The 13570-nt window shown below is 45.7% G+C and overlaps 1 protein-coding gene across 3 annotated transcripts in view; it reads right to left on the bottom strand.

The window, feature by feature from the left end:
• The window catches only part of LOC121442674 (OTU domain-containing protein 5-like), a 29786-nt gene extending 19084 nt beyond the window's left edge, over positions 1-10702 (bottom strand). For all 3 annotated transcript variants that reach the window (XM_041644283.1, XM_041644284.1, XM_041644285.1), the window contains exon 1: positions 9845-10702. In XM_041644283.1, the coding sequence (XP_041500217.1) occupies positions 9845-10438 (594 nt within the window). In that variant the 5' untranslated portion in view covers positions 10439-10702. The remainder of the gene's footprint in view (positions 1-9844) is intronic.
• Between the last annotated feature and the right edge of the window lie 2868 nt (positions 10703-13570).

The following is a 13570-nucleotide window of genomic DNA, read 5'->3' as shown; positions in this document are numbered from 1 at the left end:
AGACAGCCTGACCCAGCAACAGGGCTGTACAACAGAATGTGAAGCCTATTCCTAGGGGGCATTACCCTACTGAGGAACTTATAGGATCCCTGCTAAAAGGGCCATTTTTGTACCCCACTACAGGCAATGGGTATACTCCATCCCATAAAAAAACAGGAGAGCTCTCTGGCAGAGTGGGCACAGTAACTGGAGGTTTAAAGACCTGGTTTTCTTCTGTTGTTATTGATTGTTGGAGACAGGGTTCTCTGTGAGGTCCTGGCTGTCCTGGAACGCGATCTGTAAAAAAAGCCCTGGTTTTCAACCCAGCCAGCTTCATTACTGTACTGTTTCCTGGTTGTAGGAAGCTGCCTAAGCTTGTCATACCAGCTATAAACATGGGAAGCATTTGATGTACTTGACACATCTGTCAAGAACTCAGGACTTTAGTCAGGACCTAAAGAGGCTCTGTAATAACATATACTGGTTTAGTGGTTACTAAACATAAAAGAGAAGAGACCAGCATAAAGAGATGATGTACAATAGAGATACCCTCAGAAAGTCTTAGGTGGTGGCTTGATAGAGAATGAAGAAGGACAAGAGAAGACCTAGCCAGCCTCACCCTCAGGTCCCACCACATCAGGAAGGTGTGGCTTCATTTGCAGAGATGACAAACGCACCTATAAAAGCCTTTAATGTGCTTCCCTGGGCAGCACAAACACACCTGTTTATGCACAACCTTCCAGTAGCCCAGGTGCTCCTCCCACCCTGGAGTCTGTGCACTAGTACACTAGCTAGTTACTCCAAGTTCATCCTTGCTCACACTGTCAGCCATTTCCCAGAACCACAAAGCCTAGACCATCAAGGGGTTTCCAGAAGAGGAACTTCTAATTCTAACTCCACACCTGATAAAGGGGAGAGTTAAGAGGGAGAACAGCATCCTCCCAAATATGGGAGGAAGATAGAAAAAAGGATGAGGGGAGAAATGGGGCTTCTAGTTAATCATCTCCCAAAATATGAGTCACCATAAACTGGACAGTGAGAGGACTGAAAAATGAAAGAGATTTGTCTCTGTCTTGATAAACTAGGGGAGGGGCAGAGAAATAGACAATGACTACACACAATATGAGTGGCACTGCAAAACAGATGAACACTCCCTTGCTTTTATGAAACGGAAAGAGACCTTACTCTGACATTAAGGCTGGCGCTTGAGTTAAGTATTAATACCCCAAAACCTCCAGAAATGCCTGATAACTGGATGAGAAAGTCATTTCTGCCTCTAAGCATCAGAGATGGTCAGAGCCTGGCAATGTGTACAGCAGAGCAAAGATACAAGCAAGACTAGGCAGCTATGCAGGGAAGACAGGAAGGATGAACTCATATTAGCTGAGTGCTTTGCCCCATGCCAGGTACCAGATACAAAGGTGACCTCATTTAATTGTCCTCACCACAACCCAAGTGGCAGGAAGCATTATCCACATCTTACAAAGGCAGAAAGGAACTACGGTTTGGGTACTAGCAAAGTCTAGTAGTATAGCAGCAACACAGTATGTGCCATGAGCAGTGACACACACCTGGCAGCAAGTCCTGGGGGAATTCTCGCTTGTCCCTAAAACTAAAGGAAACCTGAACAGACAGTCCTTTTGCATAAGTGGGGTGTGGGTCCTAAAGAACTAAATGTCATCTAGGCCTGCATCTAGAGGATGGACCACTAAGCAATCACTGGCCTTAGTACCCATTTTAAAATGCTAGGGCTCTAACTTCTAACTCTCTTTCCATCCCTCTCCCACTTTGGGAAGAAAATGTTTAGGAAGTACTGGAGTGCTGGAAAATAGTTAACAACCAGTAGGTTTAATTGGCATTGATGTCCTGACCTGAAAAGATCAAGTCACAAACCCTGAACTTTACAAGTTCAAGGCCAAACCTGGAGCAGAGAGTCTCTCCCTATCTAGAGATAGTGTCCTTTGCAAAAGGACTGGACAATGCTCTCCTTCAGGAAGTTCTCACATAGGTTTACATCACCACCATGATCACACAGGCTGGAGTCTCGGGCTGAATAAAAAGGGCAAAAGGAAAAAACAAGTTGAACATCAGTATTCTTTACTTCCCTGACACAATATGACCAGCCTCATTTTCCCCACTGCCATGCCTTGCCCACTGTGATGAACTGTATCTCCAAGATAAACCTCATGTCAGGTATTGTTACAGCAACAAGAGAAAAGTAATAAAGTTGATACCCAGAAGTGGAGCCACTGCTGTGAATACCTGATCACACAAATCTGTAGGCATCTGGAGGTGGTTTGCAGGAAGAATTTGGAAGGGTTTGATTGAGTGCTGAAGTAAAGCTTAACAGCATATTCTGGTGGGAATGTGGAATAAAAGACTACAGACAAAAATGTGAACAATACTGTCCTGGTCAAGAAGATCTCAGCTAGGTACAAGGACTAAAGGCCGTTTTACCTTCTGGCAAAATAATCTGGCTCATTTCTGCCCACCTGATCATTTGAGTGAGGCTGAATTCAAAAGTTAAGAGCTAAGTTGCTTGGAGGAAATCTGAAGTCAGCATAACCTCTAGGCTGTAGTATACTTACTACTTACTATGGTCATTACTTATTGCATTAATCTATTGAGAAAGCACAAAACATATAAGACATGGAAAGGGTACAGTCTGGTGAAGAAAAGAGCATCAACCAGGTTTAAGTTTTAACTGGCTATAGTGGCTCATGTTTATAATTCTAATGCTTGGGAGATAGAGCCAAGAGACTCAGCAGTTCAGAGTCAGCCTTGGCTATGTAAGATTCTGCCTCAAAAAAATTTAAGGACAGGCGGCTGGAGAGATGGCTCAGAGGTAAAGAACACTGGCTACTATTCCAGAGGTCCTGAGTTCAATTCCCAGCAACCATATGGTGGCTCACAACCATCTGTAATAAGATCTGGTGCCTCTTCTGTACTGTAGGATACATGCAGGAAGAACCCTGTATACATAATAAAAAAATCTTAAAAAGTTAAGGACATAAACACACAGTTTGACAAGAAAAGGAGCTAGAAGTGTAATGAAATTTGTGCAATTAAGGAAAATCTTAAACTCTATATGGTATCGAGGAAAAGACCCTACCTAGGAAAGGCTCCAGGCTATAAAACTGAAAACTAGGTTGAAAAACATTATTTGAAAGGATAATGCCCAAAAAGCAGTTTCTAGACCAGTGGTTCTCAACCTTCCTAATGCTGCAACCCTTTAATACAGTTCCTCATGTTGTGGTGACCCCAACCATAAAATTATTTTCAATGCTACTTCATAACTGTAATTTTGCTATGGTTATAAATCAGATATGCAGGATATCTGATATGTGACCCCTAAAGGGGTCAGAACCTACAGACTGAGAACTGCTGCTCTACCATAAAATGCAGAAAACACTCTAGAGAGGTGTACATACAGTCTTCCACCAAGGTTTCAGAAAGCCAATGAAACCAGGTAATGTGTGGCAGGGTCAGATTTCCTGCAATAAGGCCCCAAGAAGCCATTTTATGAAGTTATGGAGGTGATGCCAACTTGCAATGGTGACCTCAAGTATATTGGAGATGCCAGAAACATCAGCCAAGGAAAGCTTTAGACATGGAGTAAAACTTACTCAAGATAGAGCTACATACAGCCAAAGCATCAGAGCTGAGGGGTACAACTACCAAGCTTGTTGGACACATATGGTGTCATCAACTGCAGTTTCAGTCTGGCTTTCATCTAATCTTTCCTTGCTAACACATCCCTATTCCTCTCTTCTGGAATGGGAATGTTTGCTCAGTGCCATTGCATTGCTTTACTTCTGGTCCTCAATGCCTTACAGCCATCTCAAGATAAAAGAGTAAAACATTAATATTTAAAATTAACAGGTTTGGGTACCTCACTGTCAATTCAAAGAAGTTTAAAATTCCCTAGGAAACACACATCTTGGTGTGCCTTGGAGGGATGACATCATTTCATGGGCTTGGGGTCCTGTGCTGAATAAAAGGGGAAAAGGAGAAAGTTAACTGAATACTACCACTCATCTCCCTCCCTGCTTCCTGACTGCAGACACAATGAGACCAGCTGCCCCACACTCCTGCCACCAGACTCACTATATCCCCTCAAACTGTAAGTTACAATAAACAATAAACTCTTCTCTTCCTTGGTTTTTTTTTGTTTTTGAGACAGGGTTTTGAGCTCTGGATATCCTAGAACTCACTCTGTAGACCAGATTGGCCTTGAACTCACAGAGAACTGTCAGTCCCTGTCTCCTGAGTGCTGGGATTAAAAACGTGAGCCAGGGGGCTGGAGAGATGGCTCAGTGGCTAAGAGCATTGCCTGCTCTTCCAAAGGTCCTGAGTTCAATTCCCAGCAACCACATGTGCTCACAACCATCTGCAATGAGCTTTGGTGCCCTCTTCTAACCTGCAAGAATAACATGCAGGCAGAACACTGAATACATAAAAAAATCTTTAAAAAAAAATAAATAAAAAAATAAAAATAAAAACGTGAGCCACCACTGCCCAGTTTAAGTTGCTTTTGTCACCAGAAAAGTAACTAATACAACTGTCTTTAGAGAGAAAGGAGATTTAATACAGAAAAGAAAACCACACACATACACATAGAGAAAGCAATGTAAAGACAGAGGCAGAGATTGGAGTGATGCAGTTATCAGAAGCTGAAAAGGTCTAGATTCTCTCCTAGACCCCCTGGAGGATGCTCAGTAAGTACCGACACCTTGATTTTGGCCTAGTGAAACCCATTTTAAATTTCTGACCACCAAAACTGAAGCGGAAGATACCTGTTGTTCTAAGCCACAGTCCAGTTATTTGTCGTAACAGCCAAAGGCCATTAATACATCCTCCTTGTAGTAACCCTTTGGTATGTGAGCTCTAGAACTTTGTGGCTGTCAGACAACATAGCATGGCTCCCATTCTGCACCATCCACCTACCTAAAGAGGGGGTTAAAATTAAAAAGCAGTAGGGGTCTGGAATCCTCCCTCTCAGCCTGGGAAGTTGCTGACCCAGCCTGTGGGTAAAAGAGCTGCCAATAAAGGGGGAAGGGTGCAGGAAAGGATGGCAACGGCATTGGACAGATGTCTTCTCAGCGCCCATGGCCAAGAGGTGTTTAGTATTCCAGGCCTCCCAGCTTTGTCCCAGCAAGCTCGGAGCCAACACCACCCCCTCACCCGAAACACTCAGGAACACTGGCCCTGCTCCAGGGGTAATAAACACCGGCAATCTATCCAATGAGAAACACGGACATACTGCTTCTCAAGACCCACACAAGCCCACCAAAATAGAAGAAAGAGAAAGACCCCCCTCCAACCTGTTCCTGGACCACTGAGGGACTAAAAAACCCAAGATCCTATTATTTGGTGATAAAAACAAAGTACTGATATATGCTATCCCATGTATGTGCCTGGAATACAGGCTAACTAAAAAAAAAAAGGAAAATTACAAGGACTACATCACTATATGATTCTGCTCTGCTTGTGTCAGAATAGTTGATCAGTCCAGACAAATTAGTGGGTTGCCAGGGGCTGGAAAGAGATGAAGGAATTGGGGGTAGGGGTTAAAAGGTATAAAGGGTTCTATGACATTAAAAAAAAACATTCTAAAGCTGACTGATGACAGAAGTACGATTCTATGGATTTCTTGAAAACCATTAAATTGTACACTTTTTATTTTGGCTATCTTAAAATCTCAACACTATAGCTCAGGCTGGTGTCAAACTCTTGGCAATCCTCTTGCCTCAGTTTCCCAAATGATGGGAATATAGGTATTAGCCATCACATTCAGAAAACTGTGTACATGAGTTTCATCACAATAAAACTGTTAAACACAAAACCACCAAAGAACCTACAGCATCTACCAGGAAGAAAGAAGTTCAACACTGGCTGCAACATTATAGCACATCTGCTAAAAGGTTAACATCTGCAGAGTCAAGGCTCCCACATAAAATTCCATAAAGGACAGAAGAGTGTAAAACAGGAAATTAAAGGCAAGATTATAACTATCTTCAAAGCAATGAGTCCAACCACTCTCCTCATCACTACCTATTTAATAGGTAGAGAAATCAAGATCCAAGCCGGGTGTGGTAGTGAATTCCTTTAATCTTAATACCTAGGAGGCAAAGGCAGGCAGAACTCTGAGTTGGAGGCCAGCCTGGTCTACAGAGTGAGTTCCAGGACATCCAGAGCTACCCAGAGAAACCCTGTCTAGAAAAAAAATGGAGAGAGAAAGAAAGAATGAAAGACCCTGAAAGGGAAATCTGCAAAGACCACAGAAAAGTTTAATATAGAAAAAGGACTCAGATCCATGTTGCCATGTCAGAGACCACATGCTGCTTCCTTACCAGCCAACCACCCAATTCCAGGTGGGCAAGCTTCTAAATGTGAAGAGATGGATCCTATTGACGGACAAAGCCTCTTGGGAAGAAAACAAGATGGTACTGGGGCAAAATATTCACCCTGAGCAAAAAGAACCAGCCAAGATGGTTAAGATATTTATACTCTAATAACCCTCATGAATTTTTTGCCCTAAAATGTGAGTTCTACAATCATAAAACCAGTTCAACAGTTAACACTAGAGTTTGAAATCAAGCCTGCCTGGCTCCAAATCCCAAATTCTTTCCACATACAACTGTGGAACTTCATAGCTGGCTACAACATTGCCACCCATTATCGTTAAGCCTCATACCAAATCCTACTCATCAAACCTCTATGACTGGGGAAGAAGTAAGGAAGAAAAAGAAGCTCCTCTTCAAAGAACACCTATTATTCACTATCAACTTCAGGTATAAGGAGCTTTGAAACCCCAAAAACAAAGCTAACTGGCAATGCATCAGCACATGAGCAAGAGAGTAAGGAAGGAAACTGCAGAGAGAAGCAGAAGCTATGCAGACTGAGAAGTAGGATCCACACACTGACTACACTGCTAAGCCTAGCATCTTCCACTATCTCAGCATGTATGCCCCTTTCTCCAAGATCTCTGTGAGGTCTCTCCTAGCTCAGGATGCTTACAAGCCAGTTTTCAGTGGACAGGCTCTCAGCAAGGTGACCATGCCAAAGGGAACCCTCTGGCATCATCTCCCCAGCACCCTGACCCCAGGTACCTGGAGAACCCTAAAGGGAACATGAATATATATTCATAGAACTGGAACCAGATTCACCACCCAAACTAATCATCATCCCCTTCTGTCAGTATCAAACTAGCCCCTGAGTTATAAACATCTTCAGCAACAGTTGTGGGCCAAGATTAGGGTAGCAGAACCATTCTCGCTTCTTCTCATCCCCAAAAGGCTCAATGTGTGGCCAGGAAAGGCAGCAAGAAAAGGAGGAGCTCTATCTTCCCTTTGTCCCACAGCAGAACAGAAAGCCTCTCCCCTGTCATAGGTAAGAGTAAGTTTTAGGAGTCCATCAGATCTTACTTCCAAGTTCTTATGAGGACGGATATAAGGGCAGAACTGCAAACTGCCTTTTGCATCTCCATAAACAACATACCTTCTCTGTCCCCGGAACAAAGAATGTATAGCTCTGTAAGGGGCAAACAGACTTTACAAGAATCAGGGATTCATAACTCCCAGACCTGACATCTGTGAATCCAGATGATTTGTTCCGTCAGAAATGATAAGAAAGGAACAAGAACAGTAGATTTGAGACCACACTCTGTTCTCTGAAAAATAGAAAAAAAATGTGACAAAGGAAATGGATGTGAGAGAAATTATCAGGACCATTGAAGTAGGAAGCAACAAATGAAATGAGTCAGAATCTCTACCAGTTTGAGGGATGCCTCAGGCTTCTGGGCCCAGGATCTGACAACCTTGTAGGCTCTGACCTGAGGGCAAAGAACTGTTATGAAAAGAACACCCAGGTCCTCTCTGTTCAAAGGAAGAAGCCTCTCGCCATACTCACGATGACTTCACATCCTCTCCTTGGTAAGAAAGAATCACCTGAGATGTTGGGAGGAGAGCTGCATGCCTAAGCAAGGACGCAGGCCTCAGTCCCCAAGGCAAAGAACCTCTTGACCCTGAGAGAAATGTTTCAGAGGTAAGAGGCCCAAGCTGCCAATGTCCCTGAGCCTCAAGTTCTCCCCAAAGAGAATCTTATGTTCCTAAAAGACTCCTATGAAGAATATACTTAGAATCTAAGGAGTAGAACAATCCCTCAAACAACAGATGTGATGCTGAAAGCCCTTGGAAAGAGACTAAGTTCCTGTTCCTCAGGGACCTATAATCATGCCCAAAAGAAAGTGCCACAACTCAGTCCTGGTGGGAAATGTCATCCTGTCTCTAAAGAGCACCTCAAGTTCCTTGAGCAGGAACTTCAGACATTAGCTCTTGAATGAGTCTTTAGGAGTATGAATATGAAGCTCCTGTTCCTAAGAAAACTCTCATGTCCTTCACAGAAAAGAAAGCCTCAGGCCTTGGAAGGCAGGTTTAGAAGCAGAACTCTGACACACCTCTGGGTCTCCAAACTGTCCATGCCCTGAGGCTGGAGTTTCCAAAGCAGGGATTGGACAGGGCCCAGAGGTTCTAGGACCTCATCTGCAAAGTCAATAGGTGAGAGTTCTCCAGGGGAGATGGAGCTCTTCCTGAGAGAAGCCTCGGGTTTTTTTTCCAAGAAACTTAATCTGTGTTTAGTGACTTGCGAGTTTTTATTTCCCTGAGAGATTAACAGCTCAACCCCTGGGGAATCAGAGAAGTCTTTAGATTCACTGAAGGGGGAAGATGGGATATTGACTCCCTGAAGTGAATTTCAATCAGTAAGACATATATCCTTAGGGGAATATATGACTCCCCCAAGAGCAAAGACACCAGTCTGAATGAAAGCATGTCCTAAGAGCTCTTCTTGCCTGAAACATCTAGAAGTGTCACACTCCTGAAGAGACCACAGGCCCAGTCTGTAAAACCCCAGACCATAAGCAAAGAGGTCTTTGTCTTTACATCAAGATCAACCAAAGTTCTGAGTCTCATTCATTTGAAGAAAGGCTCAGGTCCGTGACTGAATGGTGGGGTGGAGGCAAAGAACACATCTCCGAGATGAAATCTAGACCCTGGTCTCCAAGGACACAGGTATCAGTCCACTGATAGAAAATACAAGCCAATGTCACTCAGAAAGGGTATGAGACAGGAAGTCTCTGGTCCTAGGTATTGGTTTCAGCCTTTGTCTCCAAGGGTTAGAGAACTTTATTTCCTGGAAGAAGTTTCACATCCCTGGAGGGATGCTTTGAAAATCACTACCTACAGGTGTGAGAGTTTACTCTAAACCCTCAATTCTACAAGGAGGTGGTCTAGGTCCTTCAATAGATGCTTGACACTCCCGAGGAGGTCACGGGCATGGCTGGTCAACAGACCTGTCAACTCTGCAAAGGCGAAAAGGGTCCTTCCTACATGAAGAATATCAGATTCTTTAAAGTTTTAGGTTTCTTGGGTATGCTTAGACCTTATCTTTAAGTACACTTCCTTGTCTGAGTTGTTTGGAGAGAAAAATCTCAGACTCGTCCCCCCCCCCCAAAAAAAAACGCTCTTAAAGTCACTGACCCAAAGTCCCTTAGCAAGATCTGAGATCTCCAACCTACCTGTGACTCCTGGGGCCTTCCAACCATCAGTCATGCAGATGAGACCCCAGGACCAGGACTGACAAGTATGGGGTGCAAAAGAGCTCCAAGTTCTCATCTAGAAGTATCTTAGCGTACTTAGGGCCCCTAATACTGTCTTTGAAGCGGGGGAATGAGGTTTCATCATGCCTTCTCCACCAGATCAGGTTCAGCAACAAGACCTAAATTTCTAGGACCCATCTGAAACAACACTTCCTTAGGTCCTTTTCAGTCTGGCGGACTCCCGTGCTCTCACCTTCCAGCCCTTACCTGTTCCACAGTGGCAGGATCCATGGCCTCGATTCGTGCCGCGGCAGCTTCATATTCGTCTTCACTGTTGTAGCCTGCTCCGACCTCTTCACGCTCCGGACTGCCCCCGCCAACTGCGCCAACGCCGGGAGCTTGACGCCGCCGCTTGCTGTGCCCCGGGCCCGAGCAGCAGCCGCCCACGCCCACAGCACCACCCACGCCCACCACCACCCCTGCCGCGCCCACCCCCGCAGTTGCCGCACCAAGAGCGTCACCAGGACCGCCGCCGGGGCCACCAGGGACCCCACAAGGAGGTGGAGAAGCCTGCTGTGGCCGAGGGCCCGCCACTGCACCAGGCGGCATGGCTAGTGCCCAACGATGAAGAGCACCAGGCGGCCCCGGTAGTGGGCCCTGAGGTGGTGGTGAAGCCCGGGGACGAGCCCCCACGACGCCGGAGTCACGGTCGCGTTCTCCTCCACCCACGCCCGTGCCGCCGCCGACCACGCCCACACCCCCACCGCGTCGAGGCGCTGGGGGCAGCGGCCCGGGCGGCGGCGGTTCGTTGGCCGGGTCAGTGTCGGGAGGTGGCGGCTTCTTTTTGGGGAGAATAGTCATGGCGGCACCGCCAAGTACCCCACAGCAAACCAGTCGCGGAGAACGCCGGGAGAGAACCCGGATGAGGGGGCTACTGTTGTGCGCGAAGCACGATGGGAACAGAGAGGCCTGGATAAAGAGACCGGCACACCGGTTCGAGAACCGTAGGCAGTACGCAGGTCACGCCCGGAGGAGATCCCGGATGTGAGGTCCAATAGGATGGTACAGAGACGAACTTGTTGTAGCTTTTTCTCCCTCCAAGTCCAGCCAAGCTTATTGCTACCTTGTTCCAGGATTCAGCTTCAAAGGAAACACAACCAAAACAAGCACCTCTTCGCCCCGCCCCTACACAGGTTCTTGAACTACCGGGTGGGGCCTCCCGGGCTATGCGCACGCGCAGCGGGACACAACCCGGTCTCTTTTACGGAAGTACGTGGGCAAAATCGTCGCCGCGGTCCCAACGGCACATATCAACCAATTGAAGAAGCTGCGTAAAGCCTTGACAACACGCACGAGCCAATCAGGGATGAGCGCTCTCTCTCTCGTGTCCTCCATCTCAAATTTCAAAGTCTGTAGCCGTGTTCCCAGCTTTTCTCGTCGGTTCCGTTCTGTTCTTTATTTCCTCCAAGGTCCTAACCCACAGGCAGCGGTACTATAAACAAACAAAATGGCGGGCCTCGCGAACAGTACACCCCGTTTCCTCAAGGAGCCCATCTGGAACTCAGAACACACTCATTGGAAACTATCAACATTCCCAGAGCGTATCATCCCCTCTGTCATCACGTCCGGTACTACCCACCTGTAAACCGGAAAAGGCGGCACCCTGCTTCACCCTGACAACAAACATAATCTTGCGGTGATTGGCTTAACGATTCTGCCCATCATTTCAGATCGGCCAACCGCTAGATAGACATGCACCCTACGGATAGTGTTTGGAGGAAAGACACGCCTTCTCTGTCACCTCCGCCTTCTTAGCCTCACGTTGACCTCCTCAAGCCCATGGCTATTGCGCAGGCGCGGAATAGCCTTTATCGCCACTTGCACCGCCCCCCCATCCTAGTTTACTCAGGAAAAGAGAAAGTTTACAAATCAACACTGTCAGCAGCTAGTGTCTCCCAGTGGTGTTGGCAAAATCCTTGATATTGAGCAGCTAGAACGCTACTAGCGTGACCCTTAATGTTTGAGTATTTGGAGCAAGTTAGTTAACACCTGATCCATCCTCTATTTCTAGTTCTCTGTAAAACAGCAATAATTTCTGTGTTAGAAATTAATGCCAATAAATGGCCTGGTTCTGTGCATGGCGCACAGTAAGTGCTACATAAATTAGAATCTATGGTAATGTGGGAGAAGGATCCTGGACTTTGATTCCGTAGAAGGAAAACCTCGGTTCTAGGCACACATGGAAACTTTTGCAAATCATTGTCCCTTTTAAGATTTCCTATCCAAAGCGCAATATCAGCAATGGGTTATCATCGTTCTGGAAGTTCAGGCAGGACAATCAAGAGCTCAAAGCCAGGGGCTAAAAAGACAGCTAAGTGGTTAAGAGTATTTTCTCAGCCAGGTGGTGGTGGCGCACGCCTTTAATCCCAGCACTCAGGAGGCAGAGACAGAAAGATCTCTGTGAGTTCTAGGCCAGTATGATCTATAAGAGCTCATTCCAGGACAGTCACCAAAGCTCAAAGCTACACAGAGAAACCCAGTCTGAAAAAACCTGGGGGGGGGGAGAGAGAGAACACGCATTTGCTCTTCCAGAGCAGTTTCAATTTCCAGCACCCACATGGTGGTTCACAACCATCTGAAACTCCAGTCCCAGGGATCTGAAAACCTCTTTTTGCCTCAGCCTGCTGTAGGCATGCTAGTGATGCAAACACATACATGTAGACAAAACACCAATACATATAAAATAATTTTAAAGAGAGAGAGTTCAAGGCTAGCCAGGACTACATGGTGACCCTGTCTCCAACAAAAAATATTTTGGAGGAAACAGAAAGACCACCTAACCACCTCCCTTCAGATGCTAACCCTAACAGAAGCTTTTCTCCGAAAGGCATCAGTAATACGTGGGTACATACAGGTCCTAGTGATGTTTTCTGTTCCTGAGAAGACTCATATCTCCTGGGACTTCCGTATTCAGGGATTTCTGCCCAATGCTGATGAACATTATACCGACTTGTCTTATGGTTGTCTTTGGACACATATCTCATTGCCTACAGGATATCTGCTCAGCACTACCCGCCTAAAACTAGACTAGCCTTCATCCAATACTTAACTATATACCTGACATTGTAGTAAAAGCTTTCATGTGTCCTTTAATAGCAAAACAACCCCTCCACCAGTTATTACCCAAACCAGAAACCTGAGTCAAATTTGACAGCTTCCTCTTCTCCAATTCCCATTTGCCTGTCAATTCCAAGTCCTGCTAATTCTATCCCTGGAATTTCATGACTTTCTTTAGTTTGGCTTGGTTTGGTTTTGAGACAGAGTTTCTCTGTGTAGCTTTGGAAGACTGTCCTGGAATTTGCTCTGTAGACCAGGCTAGCCTCGAACTCACAGAGATCTGCCTGCCTCTGCTTCCCGAGCAACAACTTTTGAATTCTATTGCTATCAAAATAGGCAAGCCAACATCCCCTACCAAATGGACTATCACAAAAGTCCTTGACGGAGTCTCCTTCACTCAAGACTTTTTCTCCATAACTTTTACCTCATGGCCAAAATTATCCTTCTGAAATGGAAACTTAATGACTTCCCTGTTTCTGAGTCTTCAGTGGTCCCCCCTTATGCAAGGCCTTTTGCAACCTGTACTATCTACTTCCCTCCCTTCAGCCTTGCACCCTCCTTCCCAGTTAGACTGAACTACTTTCAGTTCCCCAAAGGCATTGAGCTCACTCTCTAGCCTCCAGATCATTGGACACACTGTGCCCTCCACCCACATTTTCAGCCTTTCCTCTCTTGCCTAACTCCAACTCCTTGTATACATACAAATCTTATGATAGCTAGTTTAGGTTACCTTGCCATCTATGTTTCGATAATTCATCACTCTTAGTTCCACCACCTCGTATTGGAATTGCTTCTCTGCCTTCCATGCGCAACTCTGTATATTAAACATAGTAATGCCTCTTTGCCCATCATTGTATCATAGTGCTACTACATGAT

This window comes from Microtus oregoni, unplaced genomic scaffold, assembly GCF_018167655.1.
Source record: "Microtus oregoni isolate MIOR12 unplaced genomic scaffold, Mior012 000092F_ref0000046, whole genome shotgun sequence".
Classification (NCBI taxonomy): domain Eukaryota; kingdom Metazoa; phylum Chordata; class Mammalia; order Rodentia; family Cricetidae; genus Microtus; species Microtus oregoni.
The sequence above is the reverse complement of the archived record's forward strand: the minus strand, read 5'-3'. Positions and strand labels throughout refer to the sequence as shown.